Below are 25,571 nucleotides of genomic sequence, written 5' to 3'. Positions count from 1 at the left end.
GACATATAATGTAAACCCTGGCTCATTACTACAAATATAAAATACATGGTGTTGTCTTCCCTCTTTTATTTTGAAGGGCACTTGACTTGCCAAAATCCATTTTAAAAAATGAGAGAAAGAAATATTCAACGTCTTCCTAAGAAATTCAGGAGAACAAGGTGCAAATTTGCTTATAAAATGGTATCAACCATGCAAAAATATCCTGTTCATAGAAAAACAGCTCAATGGAAGTAGGCACATTAAATTAGTGAAACAACACTTCACTTCTACCCTTGTTTTCTTGATTTTCTATGTTTCCTTGGTTTGCATTATTATTTTAAATTAACTCTGAAAGATGAGAAAGTCTCTTTTTTTTTTTTTTTTTTTTGTACCAGTATCCAAATCACACATGAGAAGTGGTTTTGAGAGACTGTTCTGAATGTAAAAAACTCTGGTGGGGACCGGGGACCATGGGGGCATCAATCTTCAATGACAAAGTTCAAGACCAAATTCTGGCTCTCAAGCAGTTTTTTTTTTTTTTGCATGTTTTTCTTTGGCAAACACAAAGTTTTATTTCAGAAACTGAGTCCACCATTTATAAATACACCAAAACATAGTCAATGCAAATTTAGATTAAGCATATGTACAATATTTTAACAAGACAACTTTTCTTTTCTGAGACAGGGTCTCGCTCTGTCACCCAGGCTGGAGAGCAGTGGTGCAATCTTGGCTCACTGCAACCTCCACCTCCCAGGTTCAAGTGATTCTTGTGCCTCCGCCTCCCAAGTAGCTGCGATTATAGATGTGTGTCATCACGCCTGGCTAATTTTCGTATTTTTAGTAGAGACAGGGTTTTGCCATGTTGACCAGGCTGGCCTTGAATTCCTGACCGTCAGTGAACCTCCCACCTTGGCCTCCAAAAGTGCTGGGATTACAGGCATGCGCTACCACACCTGGCCAAAACAACTTTTCTAAAAGGTCATAGGCAAATGAGTGATCTATCTCACCTAGAGTATTTAAATAGTTTAAAATGAGAAAATGAACCTTTTTTTAGATGTTAAAGCAAAAACTCTGAAGACATAATTGTTAAAAGAATCTGACAACTGATATTTCATTCTGATGTCTCTCAAGGAGTTTATAATCTAGTAGGATTGACAGGTCCCTGTGTAGACACATACAGTAACTAAAGGGCAAACGCAGGTAGAGAAGAGGAAGAAAGGGGAAAATGGATAGAGGGTGGGAATTAACAAAAACTTTATATAGATTCCTTTTTATCATAACTGTGGAAACTTTTCTATACAATGCCCAAGATGAACTTGATTTTTTTTCTTTTTTTTTTTTTGAGACGGAGTTTCGCTCTTGTTGACCAGGCTGGAGTGCAATGACGCAATCTTAGCTCACTGCAACCTCCGCCTCCCAGATTCAAGTGATTCTCCTGCCTCAGCCTCGCAAGTAGCTGAGATTACAGGCATGCGCCACCATGCTCATCTAATTTTGCATTTTTTAGTAGAGACAGGGTTTCTCCATGTTGGTCAGGCAGGTCTCGAACTCCCGACCTCAGATGATCGATCCGCCTCAGCCTCCCAAAGTGCTGGGATTACAGGCCTGAGCCACCATGTCCGGCTGAACTTGATTCTTACAATATCCATGTTAAAAGAATGGTAAGACAATTTTTTAAATGGGCAAACTATCTGAACAAACATTTCACCAGAGAAGTTACACAGATGGCAAATAAGCACATGAGAAAAATGCTCAACATCGTTAACCAAACCCACAATGAAATTTCACTACACATCTACTAAATCAAATAGGGGATGCAAATTCAACCCACATTGCAATTTCACTATGTACCTACTAGAATGACTAACACTGAAAAGACTGACCATATTAGGTGTTGGTAAGGATATGGAAGAACTAGAACTCCCACACATTACTCATGGGAATGTAAAATGGTCCAACCACTTTGGAGAACAGTTTAGCAATTTCTTATGAAGTTGAATATATACCATACCACATCATACCATACCATACAATGGCTACCATATGATCCAGCCAATCCACTGCTAGGTATTTAATCAAGAGAAATGAAGGAAAGTTACATCCATACAGAAACTTGTAAACAAATATCCCTAGAAGCTTTATTTGAAATAGCCAGAAATTGGGAACAACTCAAATGTTCATCAACAGGTGAACAGATTAACAAATTGTGGTGTATCCATATGATGGACTATTATGCAGCAATATAAAGGAACAAACTAATCTGATACATACAACAATATATATGAATCTCAAAATAATTATACTGAGAAAAAAAAAAAACAGAACATAAAGACTGTATACCGTATGACTTCATTTATACAAAGTTCAAGAAGAGGCAATACTAATTTATGGAGATAGAAGTCTCCCGGAGGAAAAAAGAAACACTGCCTGGAAAGAGAGGCTCAAGGGACCTTTTGGGTGCTGCTATCGTTCTGTTTCTTGTTCTAGGTGCTGGTTACCTGGCTGAATGTATATGTAAAAATTCATTGAGTTGTATACTCTTGACTTGGGCACTTTACTGTACATAGGCTAGTCCTCAATAGCAACATGAAACAATTGAAGCTAGGGAGGAGGAAAAGAGAAGGCAAGCAGAGACAGAAAAATGTATCTATTCAAATTCAAAATTTAAACTAGAATTCTAATTCACGCTGCAATTACACAGAAAGGAAGGCCTGAGGATGAAGAAAGAGCTCCATGTTAGTTGAAGCTCTCATTGCCTCTTTCACCAAGCATTCAGATCATTTCCTTCTTTGTTCTGCAATTCTAGACTCTCCTCACAATAAACTACACGCTGTGGGCAGAATCTTCTAGCTTCTTTAAGTTGCACAGTGATTACGTTACTCCCTTTCTCAAACAACTTTCCACATTTCTCCCCTGCCCATAAATGAAATCCCAACTCCCTATAGCCTGGATATATGGCCCTTCAGGCTCTGGTCTCCAAAAACAGTTTCTGTTTAATTTTCCACGCCTATCCCATGCCCTTCACCAAACAAGTTACTGAGTTTTATCTCACGCTGCTTCGTGTTTCCACATTCGGCACCATTCTCTTACATGAAGTAACCTACCCCATTCATCTCTTCCTTCTGAAATATAAATCATCCTGCAGGTACCAGATCAGATGCTATCTCCTTCAGGAAGTCTTCCTTAATTCTTCACCCAACCAGACATTCACCCTCTCTCACTGAAACCTCCAAAGCATGTGGAACATGCCTCTTATCACCTGCACCATCCCCCTGTGTGTCCTAGTTATCTGGGTGCATATCTTCTCATTTCTGCCCCATCACCAGTGTGGGCATCACCTGTGTATCATGTCAGGTAGACACCTGGTTAAATATTGTTGTGATAGATAAATGAGCAAAGGAAAGAAAACAATAGAAGAGATTAGATGGCTCAGAGAAAGATATTTCTAATTTCATTTTTGAATTTGTTTCCAAAGTACTTATTCTTTCCCTCTGCACAAATATCCAGCACCATGATATGTCATGATGCACTTACTTCACTAAGCCATCCACAACCCATTTTTGGAACAGGGTGGGTATAAGTACCTGTTTGTGACATACACACACACACACACACACACACACACACACACACACACACAAGTATTCTGTCTGTGTGTATGTGTGTAGGTGTTGTGTATCTAGGTGTATAGGCATATACAGGTGTACGTATGTATATATATTTGTAGAATATATATAGAAAGCGCCCTTTCTCCACCCTACCCTTACCTCCACCTCCCACAGGGCTTTTGAACTAGTGGCAGATGTGGCCGACTGCCTGCCCGTGGTTCTCAGGAAGACATGCTGCTTCTTCCTGTGTTCGTCACAGGTGAGAAACTTCTCCTGCTCAGCATGGAACAGCCTCACCACGTCACCCTAAAAGTCAACACAAGAAAGAATTAAGGAAAAAAGAATTTAAACAGAGAATTAGACTGCTGCCCTCAAGAAGAGTCAAGTAACGCTCAGCTCATAAAGCATCAAACTCACCCCCTTTAATATGTCGTCTTTGTTATCACTCCATTTCATGAAAAGGACTATTTTCCAGCTTGTATTGCAGTTGACGGAGTTGACCTGAAAAACAGGTTAGAGTTATTTTTTCACGTACCCCTCACAACAACTGTGTCATCCAGTTTCATCCCCAAATTTGTCATCCCCAAATTTCTCACTGCAGCCTAGGAAGCAGGGCTGTACTTCAGACTAAAAACTCTAAAGATTGATGCCACTAAAATCACAGCACCTGCAAATGCAACTGGCCTGTTGGCAGAGTTTGACAATAAATGGTTCACTTGCACCAATCACTACGCACAGTCCAACCATGACTAATGGAACCAACCCTCCTGCCTTTCTGGAATGATATTTTCCGTTTCCTCCAAGTCTCTTGCTCTCTAGCCAGAAAGTAAAGGCCTGATGAAAATAAGTACTTACAAAATGGAATGAGCTATAAAGGGAAAAAAATGAGTCCAGTGTATACACTCAAAAATGTTAATGAGCATTGTTAACAACAGCAGCCATTGTTTGTGCACTAAATCTATGCCAGGCACTAGGTTTAGGTGCTAACATGCACCATCTCCTTTAATTCTTTGCAACACCCTAAAAAATAGGTCTGACCACCACCCCCATTTCAGAGATAAGGAAACTGATATACAGGGAGACCAGGTAACCAACCTACCATCACAGAGCTAGGAATGGCAGACAGGATGTGAATCCACATCTATCCCACTGAAGAGTTTGTGTCCTTACCCATCAGACAAATATTTATGTCACAAGGAAGTAACATCCTTGTATCCTATAATTGCCAATTTAGAGGATAAGGAGATGTATTGCCAAAAGCAAGCTATCACCCTTGCAGGGCTGCTGATAATCTGCAGTGTTCCTTTTTGAATAATTAGAAAGAGGCATCCTGCATAGGGAGACAAATTAGAAAAAGGTGCTCCTATGGCCAGAAAAAAATTAGTAAAAGGGGTCATCTCTGGCTTCACAAATTAAAAAACAATCCCTCAGTGATGTGAGGCTTAGCAAACTGAGCACTAGAGTGAATATCAGCCTGCATCTACTACCCAATACACAGAGTTGCACAACCTTACATGGCAGCCTTGACCCTGGGCCTGTTTCTTCACCTGCAGAATGGGCACCTGCCCCAAGTCACTGCTGAAGTCACTCTCAGCACATGCATGCACTGGCGCCAGCCAGACCTGCTCCTGCAGGATACTCATGCCCACAGGCATAACTCAATGTCCTTACCTCATTGCAGCCTGGGTTATCTACCAGTTGATGGCTGCTAGCATGTAGGGGCTGACCAGCATTGACGGGGTTCAGAACAACCTTGTCACCTATGACCACCTGGAAAGGAAAGGAGCAATACAGCTTTGCACAAAACTGATAAGGACTGCAGACTGACCACTGGGCAGTCCCAGGAGACATATGTGTCTATGTTGAAGAAGGCAAGGCCTATCCCCAGCAAGTATGAAGATGCAGCACACACCACACCTCCCTCAAAAGCTGACCCTGTGTAGAAGGGGTCATGTTTACAAGGTTAAACCTGAATTTTGTTCCCCGAGTGTCACTGATTATACAGAGATATTTCAAAGCCAGTCCAGAGCAGGAAAAAACAAACAAACAAACAAACAAAAACACTTAGTTTAGGGTACCTATATAAATAAGTTTTAAGTAAATTTAAGAAAAAACAAGATAGAGTCTGAATAAGTCTTTATCTTTGACAGACAAAGCCGCAACTTTATGTTTCTAAAGCAATTACTTTCATATTTTTACTATAACATTTGTAAATACATTTTCTATGATCAAGTCATATATACAGCCATTTAGACTTATATGCATGTTTGTATATTTATAATATATATAATATACTATATATATAACTAAAACAAAAGTTGCCCCCCCAAAAAAAACAATACTTATCATTACGTAGTATAACACAGTCTGATCTTCCTGTTCTATTCCACTTTCAAAAAGGATAGTCACAAGCCACTAAATTGATGTCACGGCCCACAAATGGGTCTACACCTATTTTTGGTAAAATACTATTTTAAATTCAAGTCCATCTCATCTTCTCAACTAAGTCATGGCCACACACAGATTCATTTAAAGGATAGGAAAGCAAAGGATGTGCTGAAAATGAAATTCAGAACAAGGCACACTTGTTTTTTATTTTTGGTTAGAGAAGATGGTTTCCTAACATGAAAAACCATCTATTTTCAAACTTATCACATTTGAGAAGCATATACAATTGAATTTTCTCTAACTCCAAATAAAATATAAGGTTCATTTGATAAATCCAACACTTTTGATGAAACCTAAGTTTTACTGGGCTTTTCTTCCTGTTCACAGTTAAGGATCAATTATTTACCAACTATGAGGAAATGGTCTGGTACTAGATGTTTCTGGTACATTCCTTAAAATATACAAACATATTTGAACTTCCCAAAGCTTGTAAATTTAAACGGCACTATTAAAAAGTGTCAAAACCAGTTTTAAAGTTAAGGCTGGTTGAGCATTTTGAGACGATTTCATGCTGTTTGAGGCATATTTTTCAATAAAAAGCAGCTATTTTAGAATCATTAACAAGGTCAAAAACATAGCTGATAGCATTTAACCACAGTCACTGTTAAGTATATGACCACATAGTGGCTGACTAATTCAGCCAACAAATGTCAGAACTGCTCTAAGGTTTCCTGTGGCTTTATATACTAGAGAACCCTCGGGAGTGGGCCCTGCTCCAGACCCACTGCATTGCTGAACACGATGGGGAGCCTGAATGCTTCTCGACATAGGAACAAATGAAGCTGATCCCAATTTCTACTCTCCTTCCCTACTATGGGTAGGTTATTTCTTTTCCATCCTCCATCATTTATTAACTTTATTTCCAAAATAGAAAAGACATTTCTATTCCACTAATGGGTCTGGAATGAAAGGGACCCTCTCCAGGACATTAATACGGGATAGCTGTTTTTGTGGTAAAGCCCCAATGTTTTCAGACGTCCAGGAGGAAAAACACAGTGACAGTATTTAGGTCACACTTCTCTCCACAGCTCCCTGTTTCCCAAACACTAGTTTCCATAGCAATTCCCTTCTCTTTATGCAGGACGAGGGTCTGGTTCCAACTTTCAAAGTCTCCTCCTTGACTCGAACATACAGTCACACTTGGAAGCACGGCATGGAACACTTTCTAGGCGGAGAATCCACACTTACGCTGTCTCCAATGGATCGCAGCTTGTAGAACGGCTGAATGTAAAACCAGGACCCTTCATTTCCAGCCTCATCCAATGTGACTCTCATGGCGTTCTTCTCCAACAGAGCGGGAAGCCTCTTATTCACTGTTAGGTATTTATTACTTTTCAAATGCAGGAGCTAAAAACCCACCAAGAGAATCAAGTGAGTGGCAGCAAATCCGAATTTTCTACCATTCCTTCTTTCAATCATATCAACTAGGTAGCAAACATTCCTCCCACCATTGAGCTGCTGGTGAAGCTAAAGAATCACAAAGTGCCTAAGGCTGCAGATGATAAGAAAAGGAAGAAGAGAAAAGGGAGCAGAAAGAGAGGGCAGAATACAAGAAAAACTGTCATGTTTTATTTTTCTGCATAGCCTTAGACAAGATGGATGTTGCTCAGGTCAACTGTTCCATCATCACCTGCCATCTGTCAGTGGGACAGACCTAACCCTGTGTGAACGGGCTAAGGAACTGCAGTGTGGCATGCCCTGACACATAGGTGGACCTGAGGAAGGCCACTCTGAGCACAGGCAACAGTTTAAAAAACAATGCAGGGCCAGGCGAAGTGGCTCATGTCTGTAATCCCAGCACTTTCAGAGGCAGAGGCAGAAGATTGCTTGAGCCCAGGAGTTTGAGACAAGCCTGGGCAACACCGGGAGACCTTGTCTCTACAAACTATTTAAAATCAACCAAGTGTGGGAGTACACACCTGGAGTCCCTGCTACTCAGGAGGCTAAGGTGGGAGGATCACCTGAGCCCAGGAGTTGCAGGCTACAGTGAGCAAAAATCACACCACTGTACTCCAGCTTGGGTGACAGAGCAAGACGCTGTCTCTAAAAAAATTAAATAAGATAAAATGCAACCCCTGTGGAGGATTGTCATTTAATTTGGAAGAAAATGGCTTTAATTTCCAAGTACTTTATTCTTGGTTTTGGGGTAACAATTACATGAGCAGTATGGAAAGACTGAAGACCTAGACGGGATATAACGTGTCTGATAGTCAGTCTAGACCAGAAACAGTTGGCCAAGGCTTCCCAACTCAACAGGTTATAAGAGAAAGTGGAAAGGAATATGAAAGCCCAATCCCTTGAGAAACGGTACAACCGGCCGGGCGTGGTGGCTCATGCCTATAATCCCAGCACTTTGGGAGGCTGAGGTGGGCGGATCACGAGGTCAGGAGATTGAGACCATCCTGGCTAACACGGTGAAACCCTGTCTCTACTAAAAAAACACAAAAAATTAGCCAGGCATGGTGGTGGGCGCCTGTAGTCCCAGCTACTCGGGAGGCTGAGGCAGGAGAATGGCGTGAACCCGGGAGGCGGAGCTTGCAGTGAGCCGAGATGGCACCACTGCACTTCAGCCTGGGCGACAGAGCAAGACTCCGTCTCAAAAAAAAAAAAAAGAGGAAAAAGATATGGTATAACCAGAATGAGACTCCACTGCTAATTGCGAATATCCTCCTTTTCACATGGTAACAGATACAGCTGCTAGAAGTGTTCGGAGGTCCTCCAAATCCCCGAACAGGGCTGTTGGAGGTAGAAGAATAACCTGTCTGATCTTAAGCCCCAATGACCCCTAGCTAAAATAAACAAGGAGAAGGCAACGTCTTCCCAATCCCTCAACTGATCCCTTGGTGAGTGGCCTCTGGTCCTGCACACATCTGTCAAGGTGCCAGACTCAGTTTGTTTATAAACCAAAGTTACCTACAGGTAGGCCCCAAGATCCAGGGTTGGAGGAAGTAATAATAACTAAGATTAATTACGGTGTATCCACAGCTTATTCTGAGACAGGCACCTCTCAACCATGCTAAAGAGCAGATGCCATTACCATTTCCATTTTGCTGGTGAGCAAAGTGACATATGGCAAGATTTCTTGCCCCAAATCTCACAGTGAGTTACAAAACCTGAATCAGAATGCATTTAGAAGTTTATGTCCTTAGCCTCTGCACCTTTCATCTTCATGTCAAGCCATATTCTCCAATCTAACCAAATCAGGAAGTCTTGTACTCTGAATTTCAGGGCAGTGGCCTGGCTTAGTAATAAAGCTGACACTGAACTAGGAGCCCACCTGGACACTTGTGTCCATTCTGAAGAGGATGGAACTTAAGGAGGAGGAAGTGGATGAGTGGCAGGATCTAATCTTCAACCAGGTTCTCAAGCTACTTTCACTATTTCAAAAGGCCTAATGTAAAGAGCCCATTTAACCCCAAATGGTTGCTTTTACCAATCTTTTACTAGTGTTCCCATCTTCCTGATTAGCCATGCTCTATACCTAATAGCAAGAGAAAGGGGAAGGATTCCTATGTAATTAGTAATGTTTACACAGTGGGTAAAATCTTTCAAAAAGGAAAATAATGAAGGAAGATCATTAGACGGGTCTAGGTGCTCAACAGTTGGTAACCACTACTCTTTGTGCCTGGACAAATCAAGAAAGCCACATGTTGCACTGGGCTTCCAGGAAGACTGGCATGGACCCAGAGAGATCTTCTGAGCAAAACCTGTATTAGCTGTTTCCTGGTTTGTGTTTTATCTCCATGCCAAATGCAAAGGCACAAAAGATAAGCAACCCATGAGATCAGACATGAAAACAATAAATATTTCTGATAAGTATAAAATGTATCAAAATGATAAGTATTTTTTATGTGAAAAGTCCCAAAGGTACAGAATTGCTCTTATTACCTCTGGGGAGCAGCTCTTTTGGGCCAGTAGATAAAAGTTATAGGCAAGCTAATCTTCACCAAATAGGAAGAATTTTCAAGCATTATAAGTTAGACAGAACTGCAACAGCCAGGTTCCTTTTCAAGTAGGAAGCTTCCCATTTGAAGTGTCTGGAGTGAAACGATCAGCCACAGACAGAGAGAAGTAGATGCTCACACTGAGAGATGACCAACCAAACAGCCCAAGAGTCCATCACATCTAACAAGAAACACTAGACTTTTTGCAACAAACTGGCTGCCTCCATGGAGTCCTACTGTAAAGGTGTCCAAACCCTGTCTTATGTGTTTGTTTTCTCAGCTATGTTCTTTGTAATGCTTCAGCTTCAGAAGGGAAGAGCCGCCTTGACCTACCTGGATCACATTGCCATACTGGATTACGGTCCCCAGCAATTTCCTGTTTTCTGTCTCATTCTGCTTCTTTTCCAAGTCTGCAGCGTGCTGTGCATTGAGAAGAAAGATTGGTCACAAAGAGGAAACAATGTGTTCTAGCCCACTGCAGTTATGCAGAACAAATGTCGCCAGTTAATACAAGAATCACAGAAATAAGCAAATCCCTGCGTACACACACTGAGGCTTCATGAAATGAGCCAAAGGGTTCAAACAGCTCATCCACTTTGCCTTTGCTTTGTTGGCCTTTTTGGCTTCTTTAAAAAAAAAATTTTTTTTTTTCTTTAAGGAATTCATGGGTATTTGCTTAGGGTGAGAATAAGTCAAGAGCTGAAATATCTTCAAAGAAAATAAGGCCAGGGAAGGAGGGAATTTGCGTAGCCCCTTTACAATTTGTGAAAGTCCTCTTTAAGGCTTTGGACTAAAAGAAGACTGAATTTAAATGCTGGATTTGGGTGGTTTGTGGTTTTGTGAACTTGAATGTGTTATTTAATATCAGTGAGCCTCGGTCTCCTCCTTTGTAAAATAAGGATAAAATGGTACCTGCACCTCACAGGAACTCCACTGCACAGTACCTGATACACTGTAGCACACATGGAGTTATTAGTTATTCTTCTTAGACATTAATTATAATGTAATCAATTTTTATAATAATTCCCTGAAGAGAACATTATGACCCCACTTTTAAAGAAGAAATTGACTCAAAGTGATTAAAAAATTTGGTCATCCTTGCATAGCTAGTTGGATGATGGGTAGGAAAGGGATTTGTTATGCCATTTCTCTTCTTCTGGGTACATTTGAAACTTTGTTTAATGTTTTTTAAACCGCACATTTATTAAGTGGCAGAGATAGTGTTCAAGTCCACATTTGGATAAACTGTATAGTTACAAATGAGGCTGGGAAAGGTTACCATTCCAAATGTGACATGCTAGCGGGGACATGGTAAAGCTGAATAGAATAGTCTGGTAAAGTTCTAGAATAGTCTGGCAGGGCCACCTTCCCGAATTCATTCACTTGTGCAACTCTGAAAGCACTGTTACCACACTACAATAATGGTGAAGGGCAATGGGCTTTATCCTAGGCAGTCAGCAAACTGTTATCCCAAACCATCTCCCAAACATAGACTGGTGGAGGGGAAGTAAAATAACTGAGAAGAAATTCAGTATTGAGTCTGATGAATGGTAAAACCCTGATGATAAGAGTGTAGTTCAGAAGGGTTTCGAAAGCACTCTTCCTCGAGTGTCTCCTTTCCTTAGGTCAAGATGCTACCAGGTGCCAGTGGGTCCTATTTCCCCGGTAATGTCTTCATTTTCACAGAGTCTTATAGACATGGTCTTGGGTCCCCTACCTACCTGCCTCATCATCTTGTCCTCTTTACTGAATCCCACCAAGCCTCACTCAGTATTCTCATCACAAAATGGGGACAATGTAAGCCTTCTAGGGCCATTGTAGAGATTAGAGAAAAGGTATGCCAGACACATAACTGCCATTTCATCATAAATTTTAATCATTATTATTACACACTAGTTTCTAAAACTAAGAAATGTTCTGACGATTAACATTTCAAAAGGTGACCTAAGTTAGCTGGGTCAAGAACCTTTCTGTTTCCTTCAAATTCAGCATCTGTTCCATTTCTACCTAGAACATAGGTATTTTTAGGAAAGCACATCTTTTGAGAAAAATGAACTGCAGGAAGCAATTCTAACCCAAAATGAAACCATATTACAGGAGGGGAATGATCCGCACACATTAGCGTGGATCACTGCAAGTTGACCACATCTGGCATCAGCTCTTTAAAACAATGGCCTATTCAAAACTTCCCTCTCTCTCTTTTGGAGTTAGTTACCAGTCTGCTATTCTCAATGACACAAGGATAAAATCCACTGGGTGCAAGACACATTCAGAAATAATACCAGTGCTTGCAACATGGCAATCTTTGGCATGCAAGTTGCCCTCAGCACAGTTCTCCTGAATCTTTTCTTTCCTCTGCATAAATACTCTCCTTAGCAGCCTCTCACCTCTTGCTCTCCCTAATTTCATGCCTGAGCTTACACTCCCTTTGGAGATTTCTACAGTACCCACAGGTTCTGCAGGTGGTTTTCCAAACAAAACATTGGACTGCATCCATTTGGAACGAAGGCTTACACTTTGTGGAGAGCCGTTTGTTCTTTCTGCTTAAGAGTTCTCAGCTAACACTGACTACAAACTCAAGAGGGGGAAAAAATCAAAGGGAAAAAAATCAATGAATTCAGTAAAATAAAATATAACATTTTCCAACATGCAAATATGGTTTTTCCTTGTTCAAAGCCCACACAGAAAGGATTCACCTTTAGAGAGTTCTTAAGTAGCATTTCTTGGACTCAAATGATCAAAGAACTCATCTTTAAGTGGAAAAATGCTCATGAACATTCCCCTTACTCTCAAGAATGTCCAATGGCTTCAGTTTAAGAAATACTAATATTATGTTTCTACCTATGCTTAGAATAAGTACAGTACAAAAACAGCAACCCAATGGTTACTGGTTTATCTAGAAAGAAATGTCAAATTAGCCATCAAGAAGGCATATATTCCACATTAAAGACTAATTAAACACCAGCAGCTCTAAAGAGCATGGGCATTTGTCAAAAGACATATAAAAGGCAGGAGAAGAACAGAAAATTAAAACAAAATTGGAGAATAAATATCTAAAGACTTCTTTTAAAATAAAGATATTCTTGGCCAGGAGTGGTGGCTCACATCTGTAATCCCAGCACTCTGGGAGGCCGAGGCAGGCAGATCACCTGAGGTCAGGAGTTTGAGACCAGTCTGGCAAACATGGTGAAACGCTGTCTCTAGTAAAAACACAAAAAATTAGCCAGGCATGGTGGCAAGCGCATGTAGTCCCAGCTACTCGGGAGGCTGAGGCAGGAGAATCACTGGAACCCAGGAGGCGGAGATTGCAGTGAGCTGAGATCGTGCCACTGCACTCTAGCCTGGGTGACAGAGACTCCATCTCAAAAACAGATAAATAAATGAGACATCCTTAATATCACATCTAAAACTGTCAAAACTCTGTTAAACTAAGAGTTAATACTATTTAGTAAAGTTTTAATAAAGTTTAATGATAACTGAGCCTTCACATCACCACTGAATAAGTATTACATGTATTAAGCTTATGGACCGTTTTAAGAATTCACTTTTCCTATAAGTTCTCTTTAAGAAGAAAACTCCCCATTTCATTTTTTACTAAATATATAAATATCAAATTTAATTCATTTCAGTTCACATTAGTAGTTACATAAATCCCCTCACAAAACCAAGTCTGGGCTGGCCGCGGGGGCTCATGCCTGTAATCCCAGCACTTGGGAGGCTGAGGTGGGTGGATCACGTGAGGTTGGGAGTTCAAGACCAGCCTGACCAACATGGAGAAACTCCATCTCTACTAAAAATACAAAATTAGCTGGGCATGGTGGCACATGCCTGTAATCCCAGCTACTCGGGAGGCTGAAGCAGGAGAATCACTTGAACCCCAGAGGTGGAGGTTGCAGTGAGCTGAGATCATGCCATTGCACTCCAGCCTGGGCAACGAGAGTGAAACTCCATCTCAAAAAAGACAAAAAAACCAAGTCTGGTATTTAGACAAAACCATCCATGATTCTTTCAGGTTCAACAGGAGTCAAGGCAATAAGGTAGATGAAAAGGTAACAAGGTACAAACACTACAGGCCACTGATCAAGGCTGTTTCTACCCTTGAAAAGAATGAGATCTGGTTGGTTAAATCCCTCAAGTACATTCCAAGAATGGGCCGTCACTGTAAGATACTAAGTTAGTGCCTTTCTAAAGGATACTCACGCAATATTGACCAAAAAACTTTTCACTCGATAAAACATTAACAATTCCACTTCTAGGAGTTTCTCCTAAGAGGACAACCTGGCATATGTACAAGGCCATAAAACTTTTTTCAGAATGACAAAGGTTGTCAGGATCCTGAATATCACTCCCAACTAACCTCTGCCCATAGAGGCTGGTTATCTAAAATTACAGTACTGCCACACAAGGAAGTGACCATGTAGCCATTAAAAATGAGGATAGAGGACAGGTATGGTGGCTTACGCCTATAATCCTAGCACTTTGGAAGGCTGAGGCGGGCAGATCACCTGAGGTCAGGGGTTCAAGACCAGCCTGGCCAACATGGCGAAACCCCATCTCTACTAAAAATACCCCCAAAAATTAGCCAGACGTGGTGGTTCATGCCTGTAATCCCAGCTACTCAGGAGGCTGAGGCAGGTGAATCACTCAAACCCAGGAGGTGGAGGTTACAGTGAGCCAAGATCGTACCACCATACTCCAGCCTGGGCAACAAAGTGAGACTCCGTCTCAAAAAAAAAAAAAAAAAAAAGAATGACAGAGATTCCAATTTATTCACAACATATTAACTGGAAAAAAGCAAGTTAAAGAAAGGGAAGTGAATAGCATACTCCTGTTGATAGTTTAAAATGTGGAGACACAGGAACAGAATAGCGGGTAGGAGAGTAGGGAAAACATCAAAATAAAACCCAAGGTTATCTTTGAGGAACACAATTTAGGAATCCCATCAATGAATATTTTTTTGCTTTTCCTACTCATATATTCTGAAATTCTCCTCCTAAAATACATGTGTGTAATTTCTTCAAAAACATCTTCATCATGTCTCTGTGTCAAGTACTCTTAATTTTTTAAAGTCACGCCGTGGCTCATGTCTGTAATCCTGGCATTTTGGGAGGCCAAGGTGGGTGGACTGCTTCAGCTCAGGGGTTCAAGACCAGCCTGGGCAATGTGGCAAAACCCCGACTCTTCAAAAAATACAAAAATTAGCCAGGCATGGTGGTGTGTGCCTGTAGTCCCAGCTACTAGGCAGGGAGGTGGGAGGATCACTTAAGCCCAGGAGGTTGAGGCTGCAGTGAGCCATGAACATGTCACTGCACACCAGCCTGGGTGACTGAGTGATAGAGTGGTGAGACTGTCTCAAAAAAAAAAAAAAAAAAAAAAAGGAAAGGCATCTTAAACATGTTACCTTTTCATTATTTTAAAATCCTGATAATTTACATACCTATTACTCTTTTCCCTTGAATAATGGGTTGTGGACTGTTTTTAATTTCTAAGAGAAAAAAAAAACACTCTATGATATGGTTTCTACCACTATTATTCACCATGTTCCCTAAGCAACATCAAGGTCTGCCCCTTCATAGCCACCTGTTATTTTATTTCAGAGATAGAGAAACTATTATCAAATGACAATAGAAAGGTTACTGAAATAGTGAGGAAAGGTTATTTTGTTAAAGTCAACAAGCTCTGAATCATGTAATGGGATATTGAAGCAAGGCTTCTAAAAACAAGCATTGTAGTACCCAGACAATAAGGACCTGGCACTCCTCTGGCTCTTCCTAGCTCGTCAAAGCTGTGACTTAAGTAATCATTTCTCAGAACAAAACAATGTAGGTGCTTGTTTCAAGGTAACAGCTACGCTGCTGTCAGAAAACAGTGGTAATGGCCTTTAGAAGAAATTATGTGATTTGCAGAAGGGAAGAAGCTCATTTTGTCAAGAGACCCTTAGGATATCATGACCAAGAGAGTTAAAATCCAGTTATTCCCAGAGAAGGAAAAAGCATAGACAGTAATCAGCCACTAGATGTCACTCTCCTTCAAAGTGCTGTTTATGGTGCTTATCCTAGTCAAAAGGAAGTCAAGTGGTCTAGACAACTAATTCCTTAAATGGCATTAATTTAAAAAAATCTGACCTCTGATTGGGGTGCTGCATAGTAGTTGACAAAAATAAAAATGAAAACCCACTGGAGATTGGCCATCAGTCCCAACAGCAAAGTGGCTGTCCAAAATACAACATCTTATTGGCTGGTGGGAACGTAAATTGAATGAAACATGTAGATGACTTTAAGACACTAGGGGGAAAAGTTCCAGCTAAGCAGGAAAGCAGGAACTGCAGAAAGTGAAGCATAAACTCAACATTCAAGACCTGAGGCCGAGTGCAGTGGCTCACGCCTGTAGTCCCAGCACTTTGGGAGGCCAAGGCAGGCGGATCTTGAGTTCAGGAGATCGAGACCATCCTGGCCAAAATGGTGAAACCTCATCTCTACTAAAATACAAAAAATTAGCCAGGCATGGTGGTGCGCTACTCAGGAGGCTGAGGCAGGAGAATCGCTTGAATCCAGGAGGTGAAGGTTGCAGTGAGCTAAGATCGTGCCACTACACTCCAGCCTGACAACAGAGCAAGACTCCATCTCAAAAAAAAAGAAAAAAAAAAAAAAAAAGACCTGAAAGTTACATCAGTAATCTTAAATCAGGGAAAATAACTGGCTTCCTTTTTTATTTTTTTAAAGCATAAACAGCATGAGAGAGATCACTGTTTTCCTCTTTTTTCTTTTTAATAAGGAGTTGACCATTTTTGATCACCTTATGATTGAACTTTTTTCAACCATGCTGTTTTCTTCACAGTTCATTCATAGGAAGGAGTGTCAAAAGGACTTGCTGATGAAACATAACACAGAGAGCACAGGTTGCAAACGGGGCTGAAGAACCACATCCGGCCTGAGCCATTTCTCTTGGTGTTGAGTATATATCTCAAGCCTTAATTGAGTTAGTTCCCAACATCTTTTCCAAAATTGAGATACTACACATAAAAGCATGGATTTTTATCTTCTCTTAAAAAGCAGAAGACGTGGCAGCAGCTCTCAGCCCACATTCCCAAGCAGTGACAGTAGGGAAGTAGAGCTGCCCCTCCAGACCCACCCACGGGACCCACCACTTGGCAACACTACCCACACCAAGCCCACTTTATTCCTGTTGGTTTCCTGCATGGCCAAGAGGAATCTGAATTTACAACCCCTGTGGTAAAAAGTATAGGAGAGGAAAGAGTTGGAGATGTATTAATAAGATCTCACTGAACAGAATGATCTTTATACCAGAAAAGCAAAGTCAGGACAACTAAAGACACACAGACCTTCCACAAACATAGCCCCTTATGGGCGTATGCACTAAATATACATACATGCAGGATTGACCAACCTCCCCCACATATTCAACAAGATTCCCATGTTCCCAGCACAGACTCTGGGGAGATTATGGATTGGTGCAACGACTGGAAGAGGGTGCTACTGATGTTCAGTGGACAGGAGCTAGGGGTGCTGAGTATAGTGAATGCATATTACAGTCCTATGCAAGGATGGAACCATCATTTATCCCATACAATTCTATGTCTAGCTGGACATTCACATAAGTTAAAAAGCTATCTGTCGGCTGAGCGCAGTAGTCCATGCCTATAATTCTAGCACTCTGGGAGGCCAAGGCAGGAGGATCACTTGAGCTCAGGTGGTCAAGGTTGCAGTGAGCCATGATGGTATCACTGCACTCCAGCCTGGGAGTATCTGTAATTACCTGAACCTAGCACCTCACTCCATTTTACATATCAACAGAAATCACAGCTTCCCATGGTTTTATTAATACTATTAATAAATTTTCCAAAAGTACAAGTACTACTTAAGAAAGAAAAGAGTGTACTTTGCATTATTCATAACATGATCAAGAGCTGCTGATTATTTTGGAAAAAGATATCATCATAATCCCAAAAGGCACAACAATCCGGAATACCATAATCCCAAATGTTAAAATCCCCAAAGGTCAAAAAAGACTAAAATCCCCAAAATGCAATTCCGGAAAAAATAATTTTAAAATTCTTTAAAAGAGACTGATATTTTTAAAAGGGGATTTGAGAAACATGTGAAAATACAACAGAACACTTCACAGGCCATTTTATACCATAAAATGGGGAATAGTAACATACATATTTTTGCAAGCATAAACACGCAGGTATACTAACAATGGTCACAGGGAGTATAAGCAGATTAACCATAAAGAAATAGATAAAAAGGGAAATGTAAAATCGCATATCACTATGGTTGGTGATTGTATGCACCAAGCTCATACTGCAGTCATCTGAAATACCGTGACCAAAAACCTGAGTCTTTTGACGAGATGGATCAAAACCATGGAGGGTCACCACTGGATATGCAGTTGCCCAAAGAGCTGAGAGCTCAAGTAGTTTTATCTTTCACAAACACAAACATCTCTTCATTCATCAAGGAAGAACATCTCTTCATTTACAGGGGAAGTTCCCATGTTTTTACATATTCACAATGTCAGTGTTGTGACGATGCATTTTCATTAAGTTAAACTTGCAGAAGAATGCATAAAATGAATCAGAACTCTCTAATATTAGTCTCCACACGACTTAAATCTCCAATATTGAAAATGATGCGAAGATGAAATACATAGCATAGTGAATTGTAAAAAATAATGCTGACAGGGCTGAGCGCAGCTGCTCACGCCTAAAATCCCACCACTTTGGGAGGTTGAGGCAGTGGATCACTTGAAGTCAGGAGTTCGAGACCAGCCTGGCCAACATGATGAAACGCTGTCTCTACTAAAACTACAAAAAAAATTAGCCAGGCGTGGTGGTGCATGCCTGTAATTCCATCTACTTGGGAGGGTAAGGCAGGAAAATCGCTTGAGCCTGGGAGGCAGAGGTTGCAGTGAGCCGAGATTGCACCACTGCACTCCACCCTGGGCAACAGAGTGAGACTCTGCCTTAAAAAAATTAATAATAATAAAATAATAATAATAATGCTAACAATTTAAAATATTGAAAAAAATCTTTTAAAATTCGATATAAAAAAAAGTGTACTGCAGTAATAGATTACGGGCACTTAAACAGAGATAGTCCATAAGAGCTGGCCTAACATGCAGCTATCCTATGACTGAGATTTTTGGGATTTTACACTTTAGGGATTTAGGCTTTTGGAATTGAATTTTTAGGGATTTCAACATTTGGGATGACGGCACTTGAGATTACGTCTTCTGTGATTATGATTGAAGCCCTTCTGGAAAACCACATCCTAGATAACATGCTTTTCACGTTGCCAATACCATATACCTGCACCAGTCACAGTCTACAGCTGCCCCACTCATGGGGTTTATACAAACAGGTGCAAGTACTTACTTCCTTATGTCTTCTAGAGTAGTCATTCCTTAGCATTGACTTAAGAAGAGTATTCAATTTATTACTTTCCTTTTATTTCTCCTTTATAATTTTTAATTGGTATCTATTATTTATGAATTTTATTCCATGTTCATAAAGCCAAATAATATTTGCTCTAAAGAAGGTACAGTGGTTTTGTTGGAATTGAGGATGTCTGATATAATCATCATTATTAAAACAATGATGCAATTCCACAAGTCTTCAAAGCAATCACTAGCCTCCAAGTCTTTGAGTTCATTGTTTCTTCTTCTACTCTCTAAATCCCACAGGTGCCTCCAACTGAGGCTTACTCAGCACTTCCTTCTTCCACCAGGAAGTCCTCCCTGACCACTGTATCACACCCTCCTATCCAGCAAAGACAGATTTGGCACCCTTCCTATGTGCTCCCACAGCTTTGTGTGGTTTGTCCTGTAATACACTACTTATCACTGCCTCTTTATTCTTTAATATTCAGCTCCCACAGGGTTAAAACTGTCATAGTTCTATCTCTGGGGCCTAGTACACCGCTCATTTATTATTCAATAAATATTTCTGAGCACCTACTATGTGCCAGACACTATTACAGAAGCTGGGATACAGCAGTGAGCAAGAGAGAGAATGACATGGTAGAGCTGTCATTCTAATAAGCAACAGGTGATAATTAATGAAGCTACTAAATATAATTGCAGACCCTGATCAGTACTGAGAAAGATATAAACAGGGTGCTATGACGGAGAAAAACCAGCAAGACATCTCTTAGATAAGAGGGGAAGACTTTGCTAAGATGACACTTCAGCTGAGACACAAAGGCTCAAATGTCCTAGCTCAAGAAGAGCCAGGAATAGAATGTTCTCAACAGGATAAACTGAGGGTGCAAAGGTCGTGTGACAGTGGAGAGTCTGAGGTGCTCAAAGAATAAAATAAAATAAAGCTCATATGGCCAGAATGTAGTTAAGAAGCCACTGTGGGGACAGCAGGGTCCAGGCATGTACCATCTTGTGGATGATGACAGCCTGGATTTTACTTTAGGTTCAATGGGAGTGACCTTACGTGTCCTCATGCTGGATTGTAAGCTCCCTGAGGTGAGGAGCCTGGGCTTTTCATCACATCCCGTGTGAAACAACACACACTGAATGTAGGAATCCCTTCACATGACCCTCACCTTACCAAATGCAGCTAGCTGTGACTTTGCCATATGCTAGTCAAAAATGGAGTAAGGTGAGACGCAGAACCTCTTGAGCTGCTCAGGGCTCACAGATGCTCCAGGTCTTCAACTGTCATCACTGAGCCCCGAGAAAGATCACTGGGTATTCTGTGAAATATTTGATTGAGTGCCTGGTAAGTGCGCAACCTTGTTGTAGACACAAAGGCTACTGCAACAAGTAACAGTGACACAGACCTGGGCCCTCACGAAGCTTACATGCCGGTAGGGGGGAGACAGCCAGTAACCAAAATACATTAGAAGGATGATGTCACATGACGGGGAGAAAATGAAGTAGGTCAGGGAACAGGAAATGGGGTACAATTTCGATATTAGTACACTGGCTTATATGTCATGTCTCCTTCTAAACATCTCAGAGAACTTCCTGATTAGCCTCGGAATGCAGGGCACTAAAAGAACTAAGTCATTATTTTACATAAGGTGAAACAGGATCAGAGAGGCTCAAAAACTTCCTATGGTCACACAGCACATCAACAATGGAATGAGCACATCTTTAAAATGCCTGATAACAGGATAGATGCAATGCTAACGGCCAAAACTTATTAAGTATTTACTATGTGCCAGGCACTGTTCATGTGCCTTTTATGTCTCATTTTCTGTAATCCTCACAATGACCTCCTGAGGTGGGTACTACCATCTCCATTTTACAGATAACATAACAGAATTGGAAAATAGCACATAACGTGCCCAAGAGCACCGGTTACTGAGTGGTGGAGCCAGGATTCCATTCCAGGTTTGCTTCCAGTGCCTGTGCTTATAACCACTTCTCCATCCAAAGCTACCCGTGGCAAAGAGAGTGGCTGAGAAAAGAACTCACCAGATATCTCAAGATGACTAGGATCTATCCCTCCCTAGGGTCAGCTCCCTTCTACCCTTTCATGAAAAAACATAAGAAAGCCGGAAGCTAGAGTTGGAGGGTTGCATAAGCAGTCTCCCACCATTACACCCAGACACCACCAAGGCAGCCACTCACTACTGCCCCATTGACAGCCCCATTGCAATACGTACGTGCAGTTTGTTGAGCAGTACTGCATCTGTTGTGCTGTTGGCCCCAGGCTTAGCAGCTTTCCAGAACTGCTTCTGGGCAGAGTAGCGGTTCATGGGACATAGCTTAAAGAGGCAGTCTAGAAGTAAAGCAAACAAACAGAAATTGCTATTGAGGGTGTATAGACACTCAGCCTAGGAAAAAAAAGGCTTTCCACTTTAAAAAATTACATAAAATTACATCATACATAGATACAAAATGAGGGTACAAAGCTCTCTGACAAATCTCTTTTTAAATTTAATTGCCACCACCACTGTGTGAGGGTACAGACAAGGAAACCAAGGCTTACAGAAAGTGAGTCACTTGTCTGTTCTACAGAACTAGTTGGTGGCAGAGCTGTCCAAATTCAGTGTTTTGGTTTCTTTGTTTGTTTTGCTTGTTTGTTTTTAAGACAGAGTCTCCCTTTGTCGCCCAGAATGGGTACAGTGGCACGACCTCGGCTCACTTCAACCTCCGCCTCCTAGGTTCCAGTGATTCCCCTGCTTCAGCCTACTGAGTAGCTGGGACTACAGGCACGTGCCACCAAGCCTGGCTAAGTTTTTGTATTTTAGTAGAGATGGGGTTTTGCCATGTTGCTAACGCTACACCACAGTTATCTCCTTTCCTTTACAATGAACAAATAAATACAAGGACAAATAGTCCTTGCTGTATACAACAATGCATACAAGCTTTTTTTAAATATAAATCCAACTCTCTTCAGTACTATCAGTTTAGAAAAAAATATTACAGGCCTGGCGTGGTGGCTCACGCCTGTAATCCTAGCACTTTGGGAGGCTGAGGCAGATGAATCACTTGAGGACAGGAGTTCAGAACCAGCCTGGTCAACATGGTGAAACCCCGTCTCTACTAAAAAATACAAAAAATTAGCCAGGTGTGGTGGTATGCGCCTGTAATCCGAGCTACTCTGGTGGCTGAGGCACAAGAATCGCTTCAAACTGGGAAGCAGAGGTTGCAGTGAGCCAAGATCACACCACTGTACTCCAGCCTAGGCGGCAGAACAAGACTCCATCTCAAAAATAAATAAATAAATAAGATGCTTATTTGGAGGGCTCTCCTAGGGCAGTGGTCTCTTCAGTATTGTGTGCAAGATGACCCTCTATGGTACAGAAAGAAAATCTATAGACTGGCATTTAGATAGTCTGTGCCCTTTGTCCCCTCACTCTCAGTGCACTGTGATGTGCTTCCATTTAGCATGCCTCGGCTTATACAACTTTATACATTGTCTTATGTGGTATAACCAACATTCACAGCATGGACAAGTGGCTTCAAAAGATTTCTGCAGAAAAATCAAAACATCAAAGATAATAGTAATGCAACCCAGCAAACCAAAAAAGGCAGAACCAACCCTTCCCTTAGAGCTCTTGTAAAGTAAAAAGAATGATGATCTAATCAGATCTGGAAAAAGCCAGACATTAAAAATCATAAATAGAACCACTTAAAATATTGTTTTTAATGATGAAAATTACCCTAAAGCATCTGTGTTTTAAGGTGTTAATGATAATATGAAACCATCATAAATAACAGATTATTGTTTAATCTTAATCTGAGTTATTTCCTTCTACTTTCCACTTGTTTTATATGCCTACAATATATAACTACAATAATACGTGTTTGTAACTTTTAAAAATACACACATACACACACACACACACACACACACAGTGTAGGGTATAGCCACCAATCTTTTTTTTTAAGAGATGGGGCCTTGCTATGTTGCCCAGGCTGGAGTGCAATGGCTATTCACAGACAATCATAGCACACTGTAGCCCGGAACTCCTGGGCTCAAGCCATCCTCCTGCCTCAGCTTCTTAAGTAGCTAGGATTTGGGCTTCACCAGATTTTTCTGACAGGGATATGTCATCAATAAACCAGTAATAGCTCTAGGAAACCAATATTTAAAATTGACACTCCCCATGAAAAGTTTACATTTTGACATACTGAGTTTTCAAACAGTAAATATCTGTAGAGTAAAATTAACGAACTTAGAGTGGATACTGATATTCAGAAAAATGACACCCTGAGAGTAGGTCTGGACAAGCATTTAAGGAAATTATTAACTGTACACTTATTCTTACCTATTCATTAAAACCGATTCCCTTAAAGTACCTTAAACAGGTAAATACCTAGCTATTGTCCTAGTCCAGTAAGTATCTCAAAGTGAGAACAACGGATTTGCTGTCAAGCATATAAACACTAGGTCTTTCCTTCACTTCAGATCACTCTTTCTTCTAGTCAGGATCAATAATTAACTGTTACTATGTACTGCACACACAAATACCTGAGATTGTTCAGAAAAAAAAATAAGAAGACTTAACTGTAGAATAGGTACTTTTCCTGTTTCTGTAATCTCCTTCATCACTAAATATTTCTACCTAGTCACAAGCAGTTATAAGGCAAATATGGGACCATGATAGCTATCTTTATCAAGAATCTAATCCATCCAGTGAAAGTAATTTTTACTGCATATGAAAGATACTCTCTAGGACTTTGCAGAACAAAAGATACAGCAGGAGACCAGTTTAAAAGACTAGCCTGCTCTCCCCACCTCTTAGGAAAGGCACAGGTCATGGTCATTTGCTATATTAGTGGCAATTTAATGACATTATTTCCAGAGATGCAGTTTTCCTACCAGCTTAATATTAGTATATACGAATTATCCATTCACTCCATGAATAACCATACACAATCAAGATACAATAGTTTACATTAAATATCCCATCTTTGACACAGGACTGAACATACTCCAAAGCATCTATGTGTTTCAAGGTGTTAATGATAATATAAAACTATAATAAATAACAGAATACTGCATTATAGTTTAATCTTTTTTTTTTTTTTTTTTTCCCCTTGAGATAGAGTCTCACACTGTCACCCAGACTGGAGTGCAGTGGTATGATCTCGGCTCACTGCAACCTCCGCCTCCCAGGTTCATGTAATTCTTCTGCCTTAGCCTCCCAAGGTGGCCGGAATTACAGGTGCCTGCCATCATGCCCGGCTAATTTTTGTATTTTTAGTAGAGACAGGGTTTCACCATGTTGGCCAGGCTGGTCTCGAACTCCTGACCTCAAGTGATCCACCCACTTTGACCTCCCAAAGTGCTGGGATTACAGGTATGAGCCACTTCACCCGGTCTTATTGTTTAATCTTAATCTTATTAACTTCTGCTTTCCTCTAATTCAGGAATCTGGGTTGGGCAAGAATGGCATCCTTAATGACCACATGACTTTTTAAAATATTCAAAATATTTAAGTCACTGGCATTAACATTTGACACATGACTTACTTTATGGACCAAATGGGGTTAACAGTGTCAGTTTTCACCAATAGTAAGTTATAGAGAGTAAAATGACCTATTCTTTTCTCTCCAACATGCTTCATATGATGACACTAAATGGTATGCATTCCAAAAAAAACTGATTTAGGAAGATGTGGGGGACAGTCAGGGTGTATTCATGATGCCAAAGGATAACAGACAGTGGAAAGTATTTTACAACTCTTCACGGTACCACCAAGTCAAGCACCTCGCCTAACAAAGGGGCTACATCATAAGCTCTAAACTTCGGATACCTTTACATTCCCCTAAGGTGAGAGGGTGTATTTACATAGCATCCATCCAAGCAAAGCCTTGCTCTAACTTCCACACCAACTATTTTCCTTGGGAAAAACAGAGCATTGCATTGCATTAAGTGTATTTACAACCAACTGTCTGTGTAAATATAAGAGACGCTAACATACTAGTAACAGAATCAAATTAGCCTTGCTGATTTTGCCCTGCCTTCCCAGTTGCTTAGCAACTGATTCAAAGTGAAAATTAAATTAAGCAATTCAAATGTAATGTTAGAATAACCTTCCAAAATTTTGCAATTTGTAGGTTCCATATTGCCCTTTGCTATTTGGATGGCATAGCAGAG

The 25,571-nt window shown here is 40.7% G+C and overlaps 1 protein-coding gene across 11 annotated transcripts in view; it reads right to left on the bottom strand.

Moving 5' to 3' along the window:
• The window catches only part of ITPR1 (inositol 1,4,5-trisphosphate receptor type 1), a 356,972-nt gene that overhangs the window by 200,783 nt on the left and 130,618 nt on the right, over window positions 1-25,571 (bottom strand). For all 11 annotated transcript variants that reach the window (XM_033210504.1, XM_033210510.1, XM_033210513.1 and 8 more), the window contains exons 5-10: window positions 21,625-21,740; window positions 10,313-10,399; window positions 7,224-7,382; window positions 5,259-5,357; window positions 4,005-4,088; window positions 3,747-3,893 (exon numbers count right to left, since the gene is read on the bottom strand). In XM_033210504.1, the coding sequence (XP_033066395.1) occupies window positions 3,747-3,893; window positions 4,005-4,088; window positions 5,259-5,357; window positions 7,224-7,382; window positions 10,313-10,399; window positions 21,625-21,740 (692 nt within the window). The remainder of the gene's footprint in view (window positions 1-3,746; window positions 3,894-4,004; window positions 4,089-5,258; window positions 5,358-7,223; window positions 7,383-10,312; window positions 10,400-21,624; window positions 21,741-25,571) is intronic.

This window comes from Trachypithecus francoisi, unplaced genomic scaffold, assembly GCF_009764315.1.
Source record: "Trachypithecus francoisi isolate TF-2019V2 unplaced genomic scaffold, Tfra_2.0 Lachesis_group0, whole genome shotgun sequence".
Classification (NCBI taxonomy): domain Eukaryota; kingdom Metazoa; phylum Chordata; class Mammalia; order Primates; family Cercopithecidae; genus Trachypithecus; species Trachypithecus francoisi.
Note: the sequence above shows the minus strand (reverse complement) of the source record. Positions and strands in the feature narration are given on the sequence as shown.